The sequence below is a fragment of the Protomyctophum parallelum genome, assembly GCF_964188405.1.
Source record: "Protomyctophum parallelum genome assembly, chromosome: 2".
Taxonomy (NCBI): domain Eukaryota; kingdom Metazoa; phylum Chordata; class Actinopteri; order Myctophiformes; family Myctophidae; genus Protomyctophum; species Protomyctophum parallelum.
Window position 1 is genome coordinate 48666235 of NC_139699.1, and position 25243 is coordinate 48691477.

At 43.1% G+C, this 25243-nt stretch overlaps 4 protein-coding genes across 4 annotated transcripts; 2 read left to right on the forward strand and 2 right to left on the reverse strand.

Moving 5' to 3' along the window:
- Positions 1 to 1649: 1649 nt before the first annotated feature.
- LOC310853338 (protein phosphatase 1 regulatory subunit 3E) lies at positions 1650 to 3359 on the reverse strand. The gene has a single exon (XM_083757647.1). The coding sequence runs from the start codon at positions 3017 to 3019 to the stop codon at positions 2093 to 2095; it is 927 nt and encodes a 308-aa protein (XP_083613773.1). The 5' UTR covers positions 3020 to 3359; the 3' UTR covers positions 1650 to 2092.
- Positions 3360 to 4462: 1103 nt separating this feature from the next.
- On the forward strand, positions 4463 to 7595 carry cUnh16orf46 (chromosome Un C16orf46 homolog; the record flags this gene model as incomplete). Its single annotated transcript, XM_083759335.1, has 3 exons — positions 4463 to 4601; positions 5501 to 5733; positions 6630 to 7595. Exons 1-3 carry the CDS (start codon positions 4562 to 4564, stop codon positions 7593 to 7595), a joined length of 1239 nt encoding a protein of 412 aa, XP_083615461.1. The 5' UTR covers positions 4463 to 4561.
- Positions 7596 to 10670: 3075 nt separating this feature from the next.
- Positions 10671 to 14341, forward strand: LOC310879596 (uncharacterized protein). The gene is made up of 2 exons (XM_083794367.1): positions 10671 to 14209; positions 14304 to 14341. Exon 1 carries the CDS (start codon positions 10821 to 10823, stop codon positions 11430 to 11432), a length of 612 nt encoding a protein of 203 aa, XP_083650493.1. The 5' UTR covers positions 10671 to 10820; the 3' UTR covers positions 11433 to 14209; positions 14304 to 14341.
- On the reverse strand, positions 14198 to 25219 carry atmin (ATM interactor). The gene is made up of 4 exons (XM_083794358.1): positions 24845 to 25219; positions 19094 to 19219; positions 18676 to 18875; positions 14198 to 17515 (listed from the first exon to the last, which is right to left on the reverse strand). Exons 1-4 carry the CDS (start codon positions 25175 to 25177, stop codon positions 15751 to 15753), a joined length of 2424 nt encoding a protein of 807 aa, XP_083650484.1. The 5' UTR covers positions 25178 to 25219; the 3' UTR covers positions 14198 to 15750.
- Between the last annotated feature and the right edge of the window lie 24 nt (positions 25220 to 25243).

Here is a 25243-nt window from a genome sequence, read left to right on the forward strand (position 1 = left end):
ATGTTCTACATCAAAATTGTTAAAAGGAATTAATTACGTTAGTGCTCTATGAATTGATAAAGTTTGGAACTCAGAATTGGTATCAGAAGTAAGTTGTCTCCTCTAAGCAAAGCAGTGCATGGCAAACTTCAATTCCATGTGGAGATCTCACCTCACAGAGAGGTTTTAATATCATGATGGAAATAATAACTATATTGGCAACAGTACCGCACAGTCAGAGACCATCTCTAATGGACTGACTTCAGGACTTTTTCCCCAAAAAAATTAAGTGGTTATAGGAACAGTCCAAGTTTTTTCCATAACAAGTCTTAATGACTTTAAGTGGACTGTCCCACTGCGACCACCACAGTGATGTAAACAGAGGTGTGAACACAGAATTTAACTCTGCTTTTCATCCAGCTGAGCTGAGTTTTTAAGTAATATATACAGAATAGATTTTTGTTGTATTAAGAAGGCACAGCCCAGTTTTTTTTTTAAACAACAAAATGTATCGTCAGTAGATGATTAAAGAATATTCATATCTATATCTCAACCTATACCAATATTCCATTGAGTCAAGGGGGACAATTGTTGCAAAAATATTAGTACAATACAGCTGAAGCAATATCGTTTGGTTTTGTACATCCAAAACCAGTTATTATGACTGTGACCCTCTTAGCAGCAGTCATCATCACTACCAGATAGACATGCCTTTCTCTGAAAACATATTCACAAAGACAGTACAATAAGGAAATGATGTGTTGAGTTTGGAAAATGACCCGCATTTATATTTGTATTCATAGAAAAAAGATCTTTCAGTAAATAATAATGTCTGTTTCAACCTGAAGGTGAATTAAAATAAAACCTGCATTTGGAATATTGTGAGGTCCACAAGAGGTCTGAGGTAAAACGTACCCTTGCAAGCATGTCCATTATTGTCACAACAATCATTTTCAAGGGGTCTATCCATTCAGAACAAAATGTTCTGTGTAGCCTGCCTATTTACAGTAGAGAAAGGGAATGATGGGAATGGTGGCAAGTGCAGCAATAGTGCATCATTTGCAACGGCTAGTCTTCATCATGATTTAGTGAAAACGGTATATTATACCGTTTTCTATTAATATATGTTACAAAACAAATTGTTCTGCAGAGAAAACACTATAACTTCGGACTGAACATCCTGTACCCTGACTGAACATTCTGTACCTTTTGTGTTTGTGCAAGCCAGGGGGAAGGCATGACTCTGCCACTGGTTGGTCCACTCCAGCCACTTGCTTCTTATTTTCCAGTGCTCAAATCAAACATACTGTATGTACAGTACTGTATAATGTTTATTATGTGATCTGATAATATAGAAGCTTTTGGTGGAAGGAAGGCATTGTAAGATATCCGATGCACTGGATGCAACTCCCCATAAGGCATTTGGAATTAAATGACAGTGGGGAACAATAGCATTAATTCTCTTTAAAATAATTAACTGGCACACTTATTATTAAGACAATGGCAAGGTTCCTGACACCAAAACTGTTATTCTGGAGAATATGAAACATAATGCCGGTCTGGTTCATTTGGGGGAGCTATACGTGCGTCAACGCTGCTTTAAAAACAACGTATGCACTTTTTTAACTGTTTGAGCCAGTCTACAAATCTAGACACATTTTCCTGCGACTGTGAAAGGAAAAGTGATGCGTAAAGTGGCCATACATGTCATGATGGCGGGCACGTTTTGCCGTGGCACGTGTTTCGCTGTTTCATCGTTATATAACGTGTGGACGTGCCCTTATCAGGGGGTGCTGAACTGGACAGCACCCTGATGATAACAAAAAAATATCAAACAACTTCGCAGGCAGGCCTGAACCACCGGGCACCTATCATTCAAGGCTCATCTCAAACCTGTCAAATCTGTCGAGCATATTATGACTATAGAGCCAAGGGTATATTAATTTCAATCAATGTCACAAAATGACAGCTGAGAGTGACTGACAACGGCAGTAAACTCACTAACAACTGGCTATGATCTTCTCTTCATTAAGGTGCCCCATATAACCGTCTGCACGGCGATTACGCACAACATTAGAGGCCAAGACACTTTTAGACACCTCATCTCCGGTATTTAGATGAAGTGGATCCAGCCGTTCTCCCATTCACGCGGCGGGGACATCTTCAGCCTGTGACGCCGCACTTTGTAGTTGATTCCATTGTTATTGTCCCAGTATTCTTCCCCCCCGACACAGTACTTAATGGCAAACTGCAACGTGCCCCCGTTCTCCAGGAATGTCGGCGTGACGATCTTGAAACAGAACTTGTCGGTGGCGCCGTCGCTCGAGTCCGGCACGTAGGACGCCAGGCTGTCCATGAACGTTATCCAGTTGTTGATGGAGTACCTCAGGTGCACGCTCTTCTCAAATGCAATGTTCAACACGCGCACGATGCCAGAGAGACTGGACTCGTCCGCCTCGACGGTCTCCAGCACCACCTTCACCTCTCTCACCTTGTGCTCGAAGCCGGGCACCGTGCCTGGGTTCGTGAACTGCAGCTCCATGAACACGGCCTTGTCTGCGCCGCGGGGGAACTTGGTGTCGATGCGGTGGAGATGGAGCGGCCCCTTGGGGACCATCACCTTCGCCAGTATCTCCGGCACCTCCGGCATGTCCGTGTCGTCAAAGTGCTTCACCGAGATGAGCTCCAGGCCCAGGGAGTCCGCGAACCGGACCTTCTTCTGACTGGTGGGGCTCCGGCTGCGCGGGGAGATCTGCAGGCTCGCCCTCGCTAAGGGCGTCGGGAGAGACTTGCACCTCCGGCGCAGATTGGGACTTGAGGAAGGAGGGGGCTTGAGGAAGATCTCCCTGCCCCGCGGCCTCTCGTCCACCACGGGGCACTCGACGGGCTCGCACGTCCCGTTCATCAGGTCAAAGTCGTCCCCGTCTTCGAGCCTCGTGTTCGCGGCCGCCAGGCTCCCGAACAGTCCGGCTATGCAGCTGTAGTTCCTGGGGAGACAGTTCTTTGGAGGCAGCATGATCACCACGGTCTCCGTTTCCATAAAGCGGGACAGTTTGTTCTCCTCTCTGTGAAGAACCGAAAGTGGTGCTGAGGAGGAGGAAAAAGGACCGCTTGCGAGAAGAGACGAAGCCCGTCAGCCGTCAGGCGTCTGTCTGCGTATAGTGCGTCCGACGCGCGGATAGGATAGGCGCGGTGACACTGTGCAGCCCTGAACCAATAAGCCAAGCTGCTGCAGATGCACCCCCACTACATTTTCAAATTCTACCCATGCATGCGACGACAGCAGCAGTAACGGCGGCGGCTATAAATCCTATCCGTTGAAACCATGCAATTTAATTATTTAGTTTGCAACACTGGGGGGGTTTCCTTCCTTCCTTCCACGCGCGCTCTGCTCGTTTCCAGCAACGTGCCTTTTTTGCAGTGTCCTTTACTTATATCATGTATGCGGAGTGGGCAGAGCTTGATATAGCTCTTGCTGCTGCTGATGATGAATGAAGGGGGGGGGGGGGGGGGGGGGTGCGTGTGTGTTTGTGTGTGTGTCTCAGTGGGATGCTTGCTGCTGGGAACACGACGTACCAATCTGCTAGCTGCGCCACTAAGCAAACATGCCGCTTCCTCTTTGATTAAAGCGAGAAGAACATGCATCTTCCCTTTATATGTATTACTATGCAGACATTGTTTTGTATGCATGCACATATATCATTTGTTAATGTTATTATGCAAATATATCATTTGTTATTATGCAAATATATCATTTGACGTAAATTGACAATATTACGCGTCGGGTAATATTTATTATCGCATAGATAGTCAAACATATATACGCACAACATGATAGGACCCTGAAAGGTGACTCGGATAAAGCAAGAATCAAACACAATTGATCATAAATCAATCATTTGACTATGTTTCTATATGTCTTTCTGTTTGCAATATTTTAACCACTTATAGCTTTTAGTAAACTGGACCTGAGTTGGCTCGATCTGTAGGGCCTACAGAGCCAACAAAAACACTAAGTAGCCTACAGTGTTTTGGGCTGCTGTTCCCCCTGGATCAAGTAGCCTTTAGATACATATTCAAGGAGTTAATGTTGTGCTAATTGATCATTGGATTGGATTGCATCACTATAGTCACTATAATACTGGATGGTATAGGTATAGGCCTAGGCCTATACCATCCTACTTCTATAGTAGGCTACTATATAGATTGAAGTGGGGTGCACAGTGCACTAGTATAAGTGGGTGCACCGCCAGTGCTGTGCATCTCACCCCTCCCCCTTTCCCACTTTCCACTACGTCACATCACGTCTAGTGTGGCCTCTAGGGGTTGCCATGGTGACGCACGGCGTTCCCACTGAGCAGCACTCTATTAAATGCATTTCCGTGTCCGTCTCACTTCTTGTTTAGGTTTACTGCTCCTGATGACGAGCCCCAAACGTTGTTGTACGGTGGATAATCTTGAACACACAATGTATTAATAATGTAATGCCGTTATCTCTTTTAGACCGGAATCGCGGATATTGCAATATTTTATTTATTGGAGTAGTGCACAATCTCCTGCAACCTGCTGCTGACACGCACCAATGCGTGTGCGAATGCACTTCGAACTCAAACTGCGTTTTGGTGAGTGAACTTTTCAAAGTGGACGAACTGGATCTTAATTATAGGCCTACAATAGACTAATACGATTTTATTATGGATTACTTCAGCAGCACAGTCTCATGCAGTTTGCAATCGTCCAAAGAAAAAATAAACTGGAACGGAAACTAATAAACTACACTAAATCCATGAAGCATTTCTAAACACTTATTTGTAACACTTTTTGTAACGTGTCAGTGTTTGTAACACTTTTTAAACACATTTATGTGTTTAAGTTATACAATCAAAGTCAGTCATATATGTGTTTAGAATTAGAACACTATGGTGTTCTGTGAGGTGTCTGAGGTGACTTGTGTATACCAGTGTAGGCTATTTTATATTCATATAAAATTTAAATTTGGCATTTTGATTGATTGATTTATTAACAGTTTGCAGAATTACAGTACATTTCAAGTAGCCTACAACTCAATACAAAAGCTGTTAACTGTGGACGACACCATAAAGTATTACACAGGGCCCACCATGTTCAATTCATCATAACAATTAGAGACGTACAAATATACTCTTCTAGCTAAAAACAGGAAATCATCATAGAGGAGGTAAAAAGGGGGAAAAAACACAGTGAGGGGGGAAAGGGGTGGGTGGGCGATTCAGTCCGTAGGTGCCCTTTGAGAGCAGTTTTGAAGGAGTCAAGGGATTCGCATGTCTTGACTGTTGGTAGGGCGCTCCACATTTTGGTGGCATATAGGAGCAAAATGAATTTAGTCCCTTGTTTGTGCCGAATCTGGGTTGCACATGGTTTCATTATTACACACTGGTGTTTAGGTTTAAAAAAACGCGTCACATGTTCCAGGGATTAGAATCAGTATTAGTGGTGATCTATAGATACAATTAATCTTTATTCTTTTGATTTCTCTGTGTAGTTTTCACCCCCAAATTAAGCCTTAATTCTTCTCACATGATGGCAAACATAAGAGAATGTGACCAGACGACTGGGGAAGACTGCATGGATGAGCCACTGGAGTACTGGGAGCATCCAGGCATGGTGGCAGACCGGGACAACGTCGATGGACTTATAGATATCAGCGAGGACAACTTCTGGAAAGAGCAGGAGGAGCGTAGCGCGTATCACTGTCCCTCTGGCTGGGAAGAGGCTGTAAGTCACACTCACATCCAAGTAACCAGTGTTGATTTCGTCGACTAAAACTATGACGATGAAAATGTTCGGCGACTACCTTTTTTCACTGAGGAATACTAAATGGAAACTAAGCTATGATGACTAAAACTAAGACTAAATAATATATTGACAATTTTGTCAACAAATAAAAACTAGACTAAAATGTTAGGAAGGGACTAGTGGACAAGAGATCCAGTATAAGTCATTTTACACTTGGTTGCATGCTGAAAATAGCAGATCTACAAGCTCGTAGATCAGCTAGTGTAAAATCAGCCATTACGACGCCATCAAGGCCCGCCAAAATACCATTTAGTCGACTAAATCTACTGTAGATTAAATCGCATGACATAATAATAGACTAACACTAAAACATTCCAGGTGACTAAACAATGAGGCATAGAACATTTGTTGCATGCAACATTGAACAAAATCAATTTAGATGAAAATATCAGGATTATATTGGTTAAAAAAACCCAAATAAAAACCGGTAGTTTCATATGTCAACTTTTAGTATTAGTTAAATTATTAGATGCCAGTACTTTATTTACTCAAATCACTTAATAACCACTTAATGACCCTATTGCTTGGATTTTGATGATGTTTTGTTTTTTCTTTTAGTTGCTTTATTCTTTCTTCATTCTGCACAATGAGTACTTTTACTTTTGGAACTTTAAGTACACCAATGACAATACTTTTGTACATTTTGAATTCAGGACTTTTACTTGTGACAGAGTGCATCTATATTGCCGTATTGATACTTTTACTTTAAGTAAAGAATTTGAGTACTTTTAATTTCCACCACTGTTTTTGAAATATAATCAGTGCTCTTGAGCGCATATAAAATATTGTATTCCTGGTTTGGAAACGACATACAGGTCCAGGGCTGGGGCAGCATGTCTCCGGCAGCAGCCTGTACGCTCCAGCCTCAGAGGAAAGGGAATAAGAAGCCCAGGAATGGCGAGCCAGACCCACCACACTGCCTTTTGTGTGTTGACATGAGACTCCCTGACTTAGAGAGCTCGGCCATCACTCCAGAGTCCCACTGTGCTGTGGAGCCACATACTCAACCCCATCATGACACTGGCCTCCACAACACCACCACCAACACCACCACCACCCCGTCATCACGGCTCCTGAGCACCTCCTACAGTCACACCAGTGCATCAGCGGCCCAGCAGGCCAAGCAGACGCCAGAGTGCCTTGTCCTGAACGACCTGCAGAAAGCCACTCATCACCTCTTACTCGGTGGCGAAAGTACGGTAGCGGAAAGGAAGCTCGGGGAATCTCTCCTGCAGCCACACCAACTTCCTTCAAAGTACCGCCTTCTAAGGGGCAGGCCGAGTAACATACTGCTTTCCATAAACAGCTTTACCGTCTTACCTCCGGTCCATCCACCCCAGCTCAGACCCCAGGATATCGCCAGTCAGATCGGCCACGGTGAGCCTGGATCGGAACATACAAGTAGGACCAGCGGAGAGACCTTAGAATCGAATGCGGACAACATCGCCACTTCCAGGGAGGCAACAACAGGTGACGAAAGAGGTGAGGTAACGAGAGTAGACGACACCTACAGTGCAGCGTTCAACTCAAACTGTTGCCCATGTCAGCAGAATCACCACCTGCTATCCACTTTCAGTATCTGTGTCCCCGAGAGGTATGAGGTGTCCCTCACCTCCATGGCCGACACTGCCCCCCGCACCACTTATTTTACAGGCAGGCATCTCAGGCAGGCTCCACGGAGCAACAGTAGGCCCGCCAAACAAACAGCAGGGACACCACAGCTGCCTATACTGTTGGGCACCAAGGTGCCTATGAGGGCGTCTGCGCACAGACTATTGTGAAAAGTTAGTCTTGCTGTGAATCCTCACTCTGTATGAGTGCACAATTAAAAATAGGGATGTCCCGAATCCCGATACACTTCCCGATACCACAATTTCTGTGTTAGCCACCGATACCGAATACCGATACCAGTGTTGTGATCTTGTGTTGTTTTTATAGCTATATATATATATCTTGTGTTGTGTTTATAGCAGACTCCTCACTCAAATGTGCACTTGCAGTTTGGGCAACTCGAAAGCAAACTCACATGCAACATTTTATTTACCTGCCATAGTGTCAACCCCTTACCCCTGTGTCGGATCAGTGGTTAGATTCACCGATACCGATATGACAAATAAGGACCGATACAGTATCAGGACATCTCCAATAAAAAAAATATATTTTTGTAAGATTATATTTATACATAGAAATAAAGCTCAGGTCAAGGCTCAGAAGATTAAGGGGGAAAAAAACTAATTGTGAAATTGAATTTGTTTGTGGTTACAAGATGCATTCGTTAATTCTTTAATCTAGTATGACTCGGCATTCAACTCAACTCATACATTAAAAAGGATCTGTCCAGGTGACTTTGTTTTGTGACTTACTTGAGAAATAACGATGATGGGTCACACACACCAAAAACTGCTTTAGTTTACTTTTTATTCTTGCATAGTGAATAATAGACAAACGTTTCAACTATCCAGCCTTCATCAGTGTGACACTGATGAAGGCTGGATAGTTGAAACGTCTATTATTCACAATCACTATGCAAGAATAATAACTAAAGCAGTTCTTGGTGTGTGCGACCCATGAGTCAGAGTGCGGTGCTCACAAAGAAAAGTGATTTAGTGTGACTTGGAAATCTAGCACACTTGCAACCTTTCAAATGTTGGTTGGAAAACGCTGTATGAAAAAGAATGTTGAGCACCCCATTTTGTGCAAGCCTTGTTAAGCCCTCCTGCTTGGACACACACACACACACACTCTCTCTCACACACACACTTGAAAACTTTAGTTACTAGTCACTTTATATATTTTGATTATTAACATACACTAACCACTTCAGCCCGATATATTTATCGTGATGCGAGCTTATAGATTGGCTATTTTCAAAGGATATTAATATATTTGAAAACGTATGAAATGGGACATTCTGCATAATGAGTACATTCTACTTTTGGTACTTTTAGTACATTTCTATATGAATACTTTTGTACTTTTACTCAAGTAAAAGGGTAACAGCAGCAGTATTGATGCTTTTACTCAAGTAAAAACATGCCAGTACCTTTTTTTCCACCACCGACGTGTACACACAGAGTTCACGTGTACACTCAGAGCTACGCGAACACTCGTAGACATTACTGTGTACATGCTACAATTGTGCTGACAGTTTCCCACAAATGTTTCTCAAGCCGTTCTCGTTGCCCAGCAACTACAGCTGCCATCCAACTAAAAGCAGAGCTATGTGGCTTGCACTTTAAACACTCACCACACAAACAACAATGTGTGGTTGTCCTCCCGGCACAATCCCTGTGCTAAGTAGACTGTAAACTTGAACCACTGCCAATCGGTTAGGTCAAAAAAGAAAAGACAATCACATCTAGTCACATTCACACAATTGTAACTGTTTATCTGCCAGGATAAGCAGAGTATGCAGTTCACAATCTGGGAGATCTTTCTTGAGGAGCAAGGACAATTAGATTATTCCTGCCGATTCTTTGCCATCCAGACACTGGTATGTGTGGTTTCTATAAAATACCCGTGCAGTGTGCAGTAGACTATGGATATTGACGACATATGAATGTCGAATGCAGAATCTTCAAACATTTCATGTTTTACTCAGGGCCAGTTAATTACTTTATTGTTTGCAGGGACGTGCAGAGTGTTAGAGAGGCAGGGGCTGAAATCCCGTAAGCGTAAGCTCAGATAGCTCAGAACGTGTCACTCTGCGACGCGTTCTGAGGTTGTAGATCAGCTATTTTCTGGGCGCAGCCCAGCAGTCTTTAGCTAGTGGAGATGCGGTGTGCGACATGGATTTCTAAACAAATTTGTTCAATGCAAAATACTGTGTTCAACTTCAGGAAAAAAAGCAATTCTCCTGAATGCTGCGTTCCGGCATGGCATTAAAGGAGTGGCATTTGCATTTCTTCCACCATAGTAAATGCTGCATTTGTGGTCTGGAGAGGGCAGTTGTTTTACAGATGGGTAAAAGGGCAGGGGCTGAAGCCCCCTTTGATGTCTATGTGTGCACGTGCCTGTCTGTATGGATTAGTAGGACGAATGTGAACTGCTCCATTACTCTACCTCTGGGATGCTTATATCACTACTTTGTGGCATTGAACTTCTAACAGCAGCCACTATATTCAAATGTTGGATTTACCTGAAGGTGCAGCATGCATTTGTGCGCAATGACATGCAAAATAAAATAGTAAGTAAGTAAAGTCACTGTGTAGCGTTGTTGCTATATCTGGACACTTTGATACAACCCAGATTTCAGCGTTCTGTAAATTGATTAAAGGACCACTTCACCACTTTTCAACGTATCTTCATGTAATAGGTCCTCAGTAATAATCAATAAAATGGCACAATTTCTTTTCTACTCAATCTGTGTCTCATAGGAGGGCTGTGGGCAGTTCAGAAACCCATCCACCAGTGACATCATCGTTAGGCAGATTTTATTTTTAAACAATTTTTTTTTTTACAAAAATGTTTAGATTTTTCTTATCGTGATAACGATGGCTTCCATTTCCGTATTGCAACTTTTCAGGACTAGAAAGCGGGCAGTTTCAATTAGCTTGGATTCCCCATCGATGATGTCACTGGTGGACGGGTTTCTGAACTGCCCAGTCCTCCTATGAGACACGGACAGAGTAGGAAAGAAATGGTGCAATTTTATCATGATTATTAGTGAGGACATAGTATATGAAGAATGGTAAGCCTTTAACTGTAACACATATATAAATATGCTTCAATTGATAGAGACAAATATTTCATTAGCACTTTATTAAGAGTATGTCTTGTAACTGTATAGCTTCGGCAACTAAAACAAGGCAACCTTTAACTACACATTTAGGCAACAGAAACATACTTAAACAAAGGCTACTCCAAGACAAAACGACAATTGCGTTCTGTATCTGCATGCACATTAAAGAACTTTACCGACAACCTATGTAGACATTTACATTGTTTTGTGTGCAGCCCATCAATTCCAAGTTAATGAACAATAATTTTGAATTAAATCTGCTAATATGGAGAGACAACTGGCTGAGCTCAATAAAGCCAACAAGTTCTTGAAGAACAAGGCGTCTGCTGACACAACAAGGAAACAGATCAACTCTCTGATGATGGAACTGATGGAGGCCAGAAACAATTTGGATGCTAAAAACAAGGAGTTAAATGACCTGCACATCACCACAGAAGGGCAGCTGCAGGCACTGAAAACGGACCTAGTGCAGACCACTAGAACTGCCCTCACAACTCTCAGGAACCGAAAGAGTGATCTGGAGGACCTCCATCAAGCAACGAATTCAAGGAATGAAGAGCTGGAGAATGAGATGGATAGACAGCATGCACTGATGGAGGAACTGAGGGCAGAAGTAAGAGCTCTGCAGGGATACCTGGACATAGCCAACGATGAGATACAGGACCTTCTGCTGAAGTGTAATGAGAGGGAAGAGCCAGATGAAACCGCAACAAAAGTCCAGCAGGAGAAACTATGTGAACTAGAGAGAGAAGTGGAACGGCGCACTGTGGAACTGCAACACCTCATACTAGTGTCGTGCGGCAGAAAGAGGAGTCGGCGAGCTGTCAGCAAAAGCTTGGGGCCTCCCAGGACACTCAGAGACCGAGGAGAGACTTAACAGTTGCGAGGTGGAGCTGAGATGTTCACAGGAGGTGCTGGGCGACATGGCGGTCCAGATGAAAGAGACCAGCGAGGCCCTCGAGGAGTCCCTTGGTAAGGTGAGCCAGCAGGGGACGGAGCTGACCAGACTGAGGGACAATCTGAGGAGAACCGAGCAGGAAGTGGACGAGAGAACATCCCAACTCGCAGAGAGTCGCCTGCGCCACGAGGAAGCCATGAGCCGGATACAGCAGGAGGGCCTGAGGCGAGTGGAGGAACTGGAGACAGAGCTCGGTGGCCTCCGAAGAAAAGAACACCAAATTGATTCTGATGGAGAACAGATGTCAAGTGATGGAGAAAATGATTTAATTCTCAAAAAAGACAGAATAATGAAGCATGAGAATGGGGAGGTGAAGAGATGAGCAGGGAAATACCATCTCTGACAGCACCATTATGGATATAGATGTGTATATCTATCTAATTAACACATTGTTGTAGTAACAACAAGGTGGAGGTATAGAACTTTAGAAAGGCCTAACCAGGGACTGGGGTTGCAAATTAGCCTTGGCTACAAACCCATATACATTGCAATGGTTTCATGTTTTTACAACTTGATGCATTGTTTTTTGTATTGTCCCTGTTAAATAAACGTATAAATATTTTTGTTATAAATACAAAATATTTCCACTAGAGAAGCTTTAACAGTAGAACATAAACATTGAAATTCTATATAACAGTGTAGAATGGTTTGGATGCAGTGCAAAAACATGGCCATGTAACATCAGGGCACAGTATCTTGTACATTCATCAAGTTTCAAGGGAACATCTAGAAACGGAAAGAGGGTGAACCCACCCTCCTAAAATAGCCATTAAACAAATGCCTATAAAATAACACAATACTGCATTGACATGACTGGACAGAAGAATGCTTTTCAAACACAAATTACTGAAGGCATTCTAAGATTTCATGCAACAAAAATGTGATTAAACATGCAAATCAAAGATAAACAAAAAAAATATTTTGTACATTATTCAACATTTTAACCATCTAAGAGCAGCAAATTGTCTACAACAAATTATATATATATATATAGTATAATACTATACTATATAGCATAATACTATACTATATAGTATAATACTAGGTTTAAGGCACCAACATAACAAAATTAAGAAATACTCAAGGCCTACATTGTCCCTAGAAAACAGTGTGACTGGGGTGACTGTGCAAATGAGGTAACTCTGTAACATGGGTGTAAAGCCTAGATCAGATTTGCAACTAGACAGAACTGTTTAAGCTCAATTTATACCCGACAGTGTTGCATGACAAACAGCTAGCATCTATTTAAGAGCTTGCTGATCTGCTGTTTTTGGCATGCACCGCCCTCGTACGGCGGAGCACAGAAGAATTGCAATGGTCTGAAGCTCCCATACGAAAACCACATACATGACCAAAGCACTAGGTTACTTTGAACAGTAGCTTGTACAAGAGACAGAAGGAAACAAAGCACGTAACATTGGTAAAAGCTCAAATCCAGGCAATTACGATAGAGGAACTTCAACTAGTTACTGTATAATATGTCAGGTGGTGAATTAGGTGGTGAACATAGTCACATTTCACTCACAGGCAAAAGAGAGGCTAATGCTCTTGGTTTCTGTACAGCATTATTGTATCACTTTAACACAGAGCGCCGATACTGTATACACTTACAGCCAGCTAATGAATAAGTCAGACGGCGACAGTCTAGTCTACTAACTGTCTTTGCTTAACTATAGGGGCCAAAGACAGTACGTTGATTACACGAGACCACAGTTCACAATCACATATCAATAACTGGTGTGACAAGGGGAGAATTTAGCTTAGCAATTTCCTTACTTACATTTCCAATTAGTTCCCTTTGTTCCAGTTAACGGAAACCATAACTTAAGGCCACAGCTACAATGACATTTTTGTGCTTCCAATTTTGTGATGAGTTTGCAGAAGGCTCTTTGAGAATGACAATCCCCCCCCCCCCCCCCCATACAGAAACTGTTTGTTAACATTGGTGAGAAAGAACCTTGCTTGTCTGCAGTCCTTCCTGAACGTAACCCCTTCGAGCACCTTTGGCCGGAATTGGAACGGCAATGTGAGCCAGGCTTAATCGCCCAACATCAGTGTCTGACCTCATTAATGTTCCTGTGGTTAAAAGGAAGCCAAGCACAGACATTATTAATTTATTATGGCATTTTCCCCTTTGCCACTATAACACTACTATTCTGTGATTGCTTTTCACTAGTTGGATTAATTGGAACATTGCTGCTGCAAGTTGCTTCCATTCAGCCACAAGAGAATAAGACAAGAAGTCGCACGTTTACTTTGGATGATCAGGCCGGGCTCGCATTTGACATTCCAATTAATTCCAAAAAGTGTTTAAATGGGGCAGTTGTGATGATGAAAAACAGAGAGATAGACTCAGCCAGCACCTCAACTGAACACATGAAAACACAAGTTTATGCAGAGCAGGGACGTGGAGAGTGTTAGAGAGGCAGGGGCTGAAATTCTGTGAGAGGGCACTTTGACAAAAATAGTGAAAACAGCAGATCTACAAGCTCACAACGCGTCACGCTGCGACACGTTGAGAGCTTGTAGATCAGCTATTTTCGGGGCGCAACCAGGCACTCTTTAGCTAGTGGAGATGTGGTGTACGATATGGATTTCGAAAAACAAATTTGTTCAACACAATTATCCTGAATGCTGCCTTCCGGTATGGAAAGGAGGCGCATGTGCATTTCTTTCACCATAGTAAATCCTGCATTGTGGTCTGGAAAGGGCACTTGTTTTACAGACGGGTAAAAGAGCAGGGGCTGAAGCCCCCTTTCATGTCTATGTGTGCACGTCCCTGCTGCAGAGCACTGTGGAGAATCATCACAACCAACTAATGATGTCTAGGTCTCTCTCTCTTTCTGCACAGTGTTCCGAATCCAAGACAGTGCTCACGGGCACTGCTCAGTCACACTACAATCCCACAAGGCAGGAGGAACAAAACCTCATCTTTGAGAAAAAAGCTGCCTCAGGATTTGAAATTATTAAAACAAATTCCATCCATTAGGTGTCACACTGGAAAGACAAAACCCTTTAGTTTCATTCAGTAGTTTGTGGCAAATATTTTAGTCAGGAGTAAATACTTTAGTTATTTAGATAGTGACAAAGGATGTAATCAAAAGTAATATACATTCACCACCACTTTGTAAGTCGCTCTGGAAAAGCTAAATGCCTACTATAAATGCCATTCTGAAACAGGACCAGACAGTCGCAAAATGTTACCAACAAACTGGAAGCATACAATTCTCTACCATGTCAGTGTAGCTGTAGCAGTAAGATATCCATTCACTGGAACAAAGTGCACCAATTACAAACACTAATTAGACAGGGGACCCACTAACTCACTTGGTCATATACTGTAGTATACCTCTGAAGCATAACGGGTTTAATCGATGCTTTGCAGGGTGTATAAAAGGATTTGCTTCTGCCTTGCAATTATTAAATTGAAGTAGGCTCTACTGACAGAACAGCATGCTAAAATGAGAGGGTGCTGTCCATGAGGAAGTTGACAATCTTGCCCATGATATAAGAACAGCAGGGGCACGCATCAGAGACACAAGCAGACAACTGCCATTACTGTAAATGCATGCTTCAATGTTGGCCCTGCAAGTCTTCATGATTATTTCCAAACTGCAGTAGTAGTGATTGGTTAGAATAGCTAAATTGAATTGCATTTTTATAAAGGGTTCTATCGAGTACCAGACAAACTTTAAATTGATTCAACGAGGTGAATGTAAATTGTCTTGGAAAAGAGGACAATTCAACAGCTTTTGGAGGAGATATTCTCTAATATCATCCTCTGAGTGGAATCTTAACAAGGTAACAAGGTGCTAATACCATTTTCAAACTATTTTCAAAGCTAGTATGACCAAACAATGCCAACTAAGCTAGTGTTCATACACTGAGATGTAGGAGTGAACTGGCGTTTCAGATAAGACACATATAACAATAGTATTTCATGTGCAAATAAATATGTAAACTGGCAGAGGATTCAATAAGTCTTGCCCAATTAACTAATAAAGTGCAGCGGAGCGATCGGCATACATGTCTAAAATCGTTTCTGGACACGATGCCCCCCCCCCCCCCAATGGAATGTTCAGAAACTTGGCTGAATCCTTCCTGCTATGATGGACTTGAACTGTAGTTGCACAGTCGGACAACAGTATAGGTCTCCTAGACTCTAGAGGGAAAGGGCAGACACCAGAGACATGTGCTGCAGGCCAGGGGGGTTAAAGCAGCTCCACACGGGAGGCCTTCAGCTGTTGGGTTTCTCCGGCTGCTGAAAGAGAACAGCGCACAGCTCCTCACACGTCTGGGTCTCCACGGAGCTGAAGTGGGACTCCATGTTCCAGGCCATGTCTGCCGACAGGAAGTCGTCCATGACCGTCTGGGTTTCGTTGCTGGTGAGGAAGAGGTGTCCGAGGCCCTCTGCCTGGCTGCTCACAGTCTGGGTCTCAGTGCTGCTGAGCAGTCTCGTGTGCTCGCTCTGGGAAGCGGCGAACTGTGCCGAGAGACTCTGGGGTAGGGAAGGGATATCGGTTTGTGTTTCCGTGTCCGAAGACTCTGTGCTCATAGAAAAGCTAGACTGGTGCAAAATGCTGCCTAGCGGCATGTGGCTTCCGGCGTTCAGCAAGAAATTGAGGTCAGTCTGAGTTTGAGTATCAAACATGGCCAGCTCCAGGTCACTGGCATGGGTCCGACTCTGGCCATCGCTTCGGTCCAGCTGGGCCAGCAGGAGGCAGTCTGTCTGGGTCTGGATATCCAGAGACTCTAGTGGTGTGTCACCTCCGAGTGCTCCCAGCTCGCTCTCCTCCGTCTGTGTCTGGATGTGTACAGCATTAAGGAATTCCTCGAAGTCAAAGTCGATGCCGGTGTGCTGCTCCTGAACAGAGCCCAGGCTCGGCCCACAGCCTGCGGTGGCATCGGCGAGCACCTGGTGACCCGACAGAATGTTTTCCAGGTCAGTCAGCAAGGTCATGGTTTGGGTCTGGTTGTCCGCGACGCTGTTTGGGTTAAGCTCATCCGTCTGCACCCCAAAGCACATGCCCCCCACGGACTTCTCGTCCTCATAGAGAGCGTTACCTGCTGCTGTGAGGGAGACATCCATGGCCAGAGCGGTCTGGGTGGAAACGTTGAGTGAGCTGCTGTCAAACAGGTCAGAACACATGATGGCCTGGTCGGATTCTGGGCCAGTCATGGGCCGGATCGTCTGGGTTTGCCTGGTTATGTAGGGGGTTGACGTGGAGGAGGTGCAGGGTATCTGGCTAAGGCATGGGATGTCCGTCTGAGCTCCGATAGTGGAGGTGGCTTTGGATCTCGGTGAGAAGGTCTGGGTCTCCACGCTGACTGGCAGCAGGACTTGAGCACTCACACTGATGTCCGTCTGGGCGCAGGAGGACACAGAGGATTCCGCTGCGGTACACACACCCATCCCTACTCCTCCGTGCAAGCGAGATAGGCAAGATATGTCAGTCTGAATGTTTGTGGAAGTGCTCCTCCCCCGCTGGTCTCCGAGGCTGCTGGCGTCTTGGGCGTCCGCAGACTCCAGCCTCGCCTGCACTCCCGTGCTGGTAGGGCCCAGGCTGGAGCGAGAGCAGGCAGGCAGACCGTTCTTGAAGCCCAGGTTCTTGGCGTCCATTTGGGGTACGACGGCCCTCATGGCCTGCGGGAAGAAGTGGAGGGTGCTGAGGGAGCCTTGGCTGTCGACAGCCAGCACCACAGACCTCAAAGCACCACTCTCGGTGGACGGAAGGAGGACAGGCAGGTGGGCCAACTGCATCAGCGGCACGTTGACCAGGGCTATCTTGGGCTTGGGGAGAAGCAGCTTCTGGAGGATTCTAGGGGCTCGGGTGGCCTGCCTGCTCGATTCCGAGGCGTTGCTTATTGTCGGGTCATAACGATAACAAGCCTCTGACCACTCTCTGTCGCCACTCATGATCTGACAGGTTTCCTCTTTGGGCTTGTCCTTCATAGAGCCGCTCATCAGCTTCTCCATCTTGCGCTTTTTAACCGGTGGGATTCTGCAACACAGACACAAATGAAGATAAGGGGGGTGAAATTGTTAGCACCAAACTGATAGTGCAGTGTTACAAGTCAAGCCTATATGCCATATAGACTGTATATCGTTGCTATGTTGCCAACTCCATTTTTATGGTTTTAGATTTTTTCTCCCTAAATCAGTACTATAGACACATTCCGAGACGGGTCACATGGTCGTAAGCAACGTATTTCCTGTAGGTGGAGACAACATAGCTGCGGTGTGAACAGTCGGCTCTTCTACTACATTGAATGGTAAAGTGACTGATGCTGGTCTGCTCAAACGTTACTCTTTTACCTGCTTTTTACTAACACTAACTTTACAAAGATGCCCAGAACATCGGGATGAACCTGTGTAGTTTATGGCTGCTCCAACAATAGTGGCAACATTCAACTTTGAACAAAGAATACACTGCGGTGGCTGAGACCAGAGCCACAGAGTAATGGTTGAGACGAGGCAGTGAAAGGTCCTGAAAGATACATAACGTCAGTCTTACCCAATACCCAATATTTCTGTAAGAACAAATGGCTGCTGTACTTTATACCTCATACTTTAAATGAAGTATAAAGTAGAGCAGCCTTGTGTTGAATGTTGCCACTACTGTTGGAGCAGACATAAACTACACAGGTTCCTCCCGATGTTCTGGGCATCTTTGTAAAGTTAGTGTTAGTAAAAAGCAGGTAAAAGAGTAACGTTTGAGCAGACTAACATAAGTCACTTTACCATTCAATGTAGTAGAAGACCTGCCTGTTTACACTGCAGATATATCGTCTCCGCCTACAGGAAATACGTTCGCTGCGACAAGGTGACCCGTCTCTGAATGTGTCTATAGAACACCCTTTACGTCTGTTTTGAAAAAATATATATATAATGAAAAGTAAAAAAACACGTTTTGGACAAAACCTCTCAACTCCACTGGACCCTCAAACTGTCTGCTAAAGCAACTAACTCCACCACCACCTCTCATGCAATAGTAATTGACAATATAATATAACTTAGATGAGGCAGTATTGCTTTGATTTCAAAATATAAGGTTTACTTAATTTCCTGAACAATGTATATTTTTAATTTCCTGAAAAATGTACATTCTGGAGTTAGGTGGTTTCTTCCTGACAGGCATCAGGTGATGCTGCATGCATTCACCTGTGTTCTGTAGGGACCTCGTGGCCAGTTCTGTAGACATGTGACAGTAAAGCTGCCCTGCTGGCATAAGGGCAGCCACATGTACAGCAATAGGTCTTCCCACAATCCTCTGTGTGGCGTCTCAGGTCCCACTCCGTACTGTAGCCATTGTTGCACTTGGAGCACTTGTGTTTCTTCTCAGCATGCATCTTCATGAAGTGCTAGGATACAGCGGATAGAAGAACAAAAATATGGTCTGCACTTTGGTATTTGTCTGTATGATGGCTGGAGCTGATGCCATGATTTGCTGTTTTACACTAGCATATGGTCACTTTAATAAGAAAATGCATCTATAGTATTGTATACGATGCTGTAAATGACCCATTTCAATTCCTCAGGTCCTGACAAGTTTGCGTAGTCATTATGTTGTAAGGCTTACTTGTTTGACCAGAGAGAACTGGGAGAAGGGTCGGTTTGGCCCTCTTGGACAGCCTTCGATTGGACAACAGTACAGTTTCTTTGAGCCCTTCATGTCCTTACTGATGGTGGGATTGACAAAACCATCCTGACAGTGAGAGAGAATGAGAGAAAGATGTAGGAAAGGGTTTAAAGAATGTAATGTGGAGAAATGCTAAAAACACTACATTGTGTAGAATAACAAATAAAAAATGTTTAAGTTCTGGTTAGTGTGAGATTATTTTGTGCGTGTTTTAACCCAGATAACACAGCTCTATTAAAAGTTTGAAGATCGTTCTCAATAGCACTCAAACCTAAAACGCAACCAATATGTTTCAAATTAATTGTCCAAAACAAAACAAGGAAATCAGCTTGAGAGAGCCAATAGTCGGCAACGATCACATCTCACTCTGCTGACGGGTCGCTTACATTTTTGATGCATAATGTATTTCCAAGATGTTTCATGGTTTGAGAGATCTATGGCTACGTCAATGCATCTAGTTCATGTAGAGTGGCCATAATAAGTTACGTCAACCACCCATTAAGACCTGAGACCGATTCTACAAATGTCTTCTAAATCCTAACAGTTTCCTGAAAAACGTATGAGACATAGCCTGCGGGGTTAGTTCAGTCAGACATACTCAAGGGAGTTCATGCCGTGCTCAAAGGCGCAGTCTATACTCAAGGGGTTAACATGCTGACTTTCTATGTGGGTGTATAAGTGTGTGCAAGTCCCACACTTCATTCGCTGATGTGGCAGTCAGCTGAACAATTGGGTGGGCTACTTAAGCTCTTTAGACTGCATGCTCTTCCTGCCTTCCTCCTAGAAACATTAAAGACGAATGTGCACGGAGGTGCGGCCAGGGCTCCTGCAGGAGGTTTGCACATGTGCAGTGTAAAAAGGAACTGCAATGAGTGTTCCAGCAGAGGTTCTAGAGGTGCATGAGAGTTGCTGACCCTGAACTGAAATAATAAAAAGGATATAAAAAAAAGAGTTGATGTTTTTATTTTAAAAAGTATATCAATTTCATAACTGTGGAAAAAATGTGTATAACAGACTGAAAGATAAAGGACAAGAACATTTACTAAATGACATGTTAATATTTTTGTGGATTTTCCATGTTCTTTAGTACGTATGTGTCAATTTTTTGTGCCGTTTAATTCTCAACTGTTCTGGATCTCATTATTTACATCACAAGTTATGAGCTTTCTATCTAGCACCTCTGCTGGAACACTCAATCATCGCAGTTCCTGTTTACATAGCACCTCCCACAGGAGACCGGGCTGCACCTCTGTGCCTTATCCTCTTTATTTGTCCTAGCCATCCTCCTAGGACAAATGCAGCAGAGACAACGCCAACTCAAATATCATATGCACACTTGTATTCTCATTCTACAATAAATATTGGTTAAATCTATTCGTGAGTTGTCTGACTGAAATGTTGTTATTGGTAAGCCAGTGGAAGCCATGCAAGGTACCAACCAGCACACCGGGAGCAATTTGGGGTTCAGTGTCTTGCCCAAGAACACTTCGAACCACCGACCCATGGATCATTGGACGACCTGCTCTACCTCCTGAGCCACAGTCGCCCACTAGTGTGTGTGTGTATGTGTGAGAAATAAATTATATATACGGTATATATATATATATATAATATATATATATATAGCTTGGAGACTTACTTACAGTAAGCAGACATGTACAGTATATAGCCTGCTTACTGTAAGTGGCTCTGGATTAAATTGTATATATATATTCAAAGATTTGCACAAATGTTAACGCCTTTTCAAAAATAGTAGTTATACAAGCTCATAGTGCAGATCTGCTATTTTTGAATATCCAAATAAATCTAAAATGACAGATTTTCCCCAGATTCCTGAGTTTTACATTGGCTCCGGTTACATGAGGGCTTTTTCATTCAGAATGAAAACTTCAGAATGAATGAATTCAGAAGTAATGTTTTTTGCTGCGTGTTTACATGGGAATGGCCATTCCGAATGAGTGTTTACATGGACAATACTTTTAAATCCCATTATTTCATTCCACATCAGGTTTGGGGCTGGGAAGGCTTCTGATTGGATAGGGGCGGATATGTTTACGTCCAGTGGTGGAAAGTAAATAAGTACATTTACTTTAGTACTAAAGTACAATTTTGAGGTATTTCTACTTTACTTGAGTATTTTCAATTTCCAATACTTTTACTCCATTACATTTCAGTAAAACAAAATAATTATAAAAAAACACTTTTATGCCGTATTACTTTATATTTGATGTAGCCTACTATGAGAGGTTTCTCTCAGAGATGTGAAATTCTAGTGTCTAGTTTCTTAATATAATTAATCGCAAAACAAGAGCATAATATAGCCATACCAATTACATGCACAGAAAGACCAGAATTAACTTCAATCCGAATGAGTGTTTACATGAGTCCACAATTGTTTCAATAGGATTTTAAAATGTAATAAACCGGTCAGTTACATCAGATCTAAGTTTAAATCAGATTGGCCATTTTCCTCTCCGATTTAAGTTTTTGTAGGTGTTTACATGACAACTTTTAATAGGATTTAACTTTTATTCTGAATGAAAATGGGATTTAACTGTCCATGTAAACGTAGCCATTGTGTCTGTCTTGTCTCAGCTCTCCAAGCCATCCCTGGATAGCGCTGCTGAGGAGGCCGTCTGCAGACAGCACATGATTGAATCCATGAACAGCATGATACTCGTTATGTAAGACATGCCGAGCTGGGTGCACTTCCAAATGTTACACGCAGACCAACGTATTGAGCTACATGACATCATTAGCATCATCATAGTGGTCAAGGTCACCTCCATCTGCTGTTACCACTGGGGAGAGCTTATAAGTGGACAGCTTTGCATTCACCCGCTGCATTATGCCATGGAAATAGCCAATGTTCTGAAAGACTGCCTATTATACAGTAAATTAATCTTCATTGTTCTTATGTTGCTGTTACCACAGTATTGAGGTGGACCCACCTTTAATACCAGTTTGCATTTCGATACTTGTATCTGTAGGAGTAGTGACAAGTAAACCTTCTTGAGCTACATCAGTGGACAAAACATCAGGCAATTCAAACGTCTGTTCTAGCAAAGAGAAACCATGCGTCACCACAAACTATAGTCAATAAGTCCAACTATGAGAGCCTATAAAGCTTAATTGTCATTCCAGAAATGGATACCAGCACTGACTGTGTAACACAAACATTAGCGTTGTCAAGGTAATGTGTGGTGGCACTAGCACAGTACCTCATTGAGGGACAACAATGAGTACCATAGACGAAAAACAGTCTAAGTCCAATCATTCTGACCCCTCCACGAAAATGCCTAGTTGTCCTGACCCCTTATCTATCATTTATACATTATGGATAAATAGTGTGGACTTAGACTGTTTTTCGTCTGTGGCATTATTGTCCAGTCAAACATGAAAACGTAGTTGTTGAGCACAGCAAATTGAAAACTGGTGTGCAATGATGCACAAATAGTCTCGGGCCAGACTGTTGCCTTTCGAAATTTTCAAATGCTTCCGTCATACAGTCTGGAACAACGGAAGCTCTATCATGATGAGTAAGCGATAAAGCGGGAGTGAAGCCTCCTCCCCACTTCCGTTACGTCTTTCACAGTGGCACAAATGTATCCTAATATAAATACAAATCGTCTAGTTTGCTACTTAGCAGAAATGGAATTATATATATTTTTTATGCCAAGATATTTTAAAATACATTTTCGTGAACGGAAGCTTCCTTACTCGGATTTCGGGAGGTGTAGTTCCAGACTCTATATATAGCTATAGGACAGTGAGTAATGCCATCAAGGATGTGGCTTGCTTTTGTATTGATGATGGTGGTATCATTATCACTCTACTGTCAGATGCTTAGTTCATCATGCAGCCATGGGGGGAAAAAAAACACCTTCACTTTTATCATTGTGCTGCCTTCACAGTAGGCTTAAGTAAGTACAGTTTATACACCCTTCACAAAGAGATCTCACAAAGTGCTTAGTTTGCATACAGTGAGAAGCACTGCTGCTGTTTACCATAGTTCCCCCTAGGTCCCCTCCCGTCTTGTGTGAGCTTGTTACATCCGAGGATGCTTAAGCATTCTTCTTGCTGGGCATGAGCCACAGAAGGTGCCTTTAAGCCCAAATTCAAATTCTTAACGTTCACCTATTTTTCCAACAGACTGTAGTCTGTTGCAGTCCAAAAGGCAGTCTTTCCAAGAGAAAGGGTGCCATTCACTGAGGGGAATCACTATGCCTCCCACAAGAGTCCTGAAAACCAGTGGGTCAGCAGGTCATGGGACAATGAAAGGCCAGAAGGAGACTTCAATACAAATCGCCAACAGCCTAGTACTTTATAGCAGGTGTCGACCACCTTTCTGACATGAAGTTTTTTCCCCTTCCCCCAAGAGGACCACAATGGAAACAAGCCTAACGGCTTTCTTGTGACTTTATCCTTTTGAAAATTCAATAAAAGAAAAAGTATAAGTGCCACGTTTTCATTTTCTTGATATTCAGTGTGCCATATTGTAGAAAATATCTCTTGACCATAGGCTATATGAGGCAGACAACCTGCAGCACTCCAGGTTAGAACAGAATCCTAGGTGCAAGGCTCGAAGATACAAGATGAAATGAATAAAATGCCAGCACTCATTATATGTCCTTTTCACATGATTTTATTTACCTCTGACGAGTGGACAACGTACGCGTTTCGGCCTCAGCGTTGTGAGGAAGGCCAACAATGACATGGCATTTTCTTCATTTCATAGGGCTACAACAACCTTTATTCAATAATAATAATAATCTTTAATAATAATCTTTATTCATAATCTTTATCTTTACAATTATTATTGTATCTTTGTCCAGATGGCATGAGGTTAAAGAAGCAATACAGGGGGTGCAGTGTCATTTGATATTTAAAGTGCTAGCCATGTGATGGCCTAATTGTTAATTTCAGAAAGTGTGGGTGTAGGAAGTATGATGATCTTAGAAGCATATCAAGCATCATTTGTTTCTTCTTCTTTAGAAATATACATTTATAAATTATATACACATATTTTACATCAGGATGTAATGATCATCCCTTCATAAAAACATACAAGCTTTATTTAGGCTGTAGCTGTGGGATAGGGGGGTCTTCACTTTATCAGTTCATCTTGGGGGTATAAAGGTCACATACATACAGCAGTAGCAAATGAGCGTGCTCGCTAGGAAGGATTATTCTCCTCCTAAACTAATCTCTCGGTTAAAAATAAACAAGCATATGCGTAGGTGTTTTTTTTTTTAAGTAAGCCCGGCGTCGTACGACGGACGGCGTCGCTTGACGAACCTGCTTTGTTATCAGCATAATAAGCATATAAACCTTCTGCTTCTGTCATCAATCAATTAAAAGTATTTATAAACAGATTGGAGAATTACAGTACATTTCAAGCACAACTCAATACAAAAAACTGTTAACTGTGAGTGGACGACCCAATAAAGCACTACACTTGTTTACAAGAGGGTCCACCTTGTTCAATTCATCATAACATTTAGAGACATAACAATATACACTTCTATATAGCCAAAAAACAGGAAAGCATCATCATAAAGGAGATAAAAAGGGGAAAGAAAACATACAGTGAGAGGGGGAAAGGGGATTCGCATGTCTTAAAGACCGTTGGTAGGGCGTTCCCATAGGAGCCAAATGATACTAGTAGTAGTACATAGATAGCATTATTACCTTGACTCTGTGAGACTTGACCAGATGCATGTTGAGTGCAGGCGGGTTGGGGAGGATCTTGCCACATCCCTCCACGGTGCAGAGGATGTTGGTCCGCACCTCTTTGCTCAGCTCCCCGACGGTTGGCGTGATGATCTCCCGATGAGCTCCTTCTCCCACCACCACCACCACCATGCTACTGTTGTTGATCGGAGCGTCTCCTTCTTTGCCCGATGCGGAGGAAGCCATGTTTTCAAGTGTTTTTTTGTGTATTGTTGTTGTTGAGACTAGTCTTCTGATGTGTTGTGATTCTTGTGAAAGCCAAGTTGCAGCAGCCAGCCAGGCAGGCAGCATTCATTCAAGGCGCCCGGGGCGCATGCATGCATTTCAGGGACAGGTAGCGTTGTTGTGTACTGTACT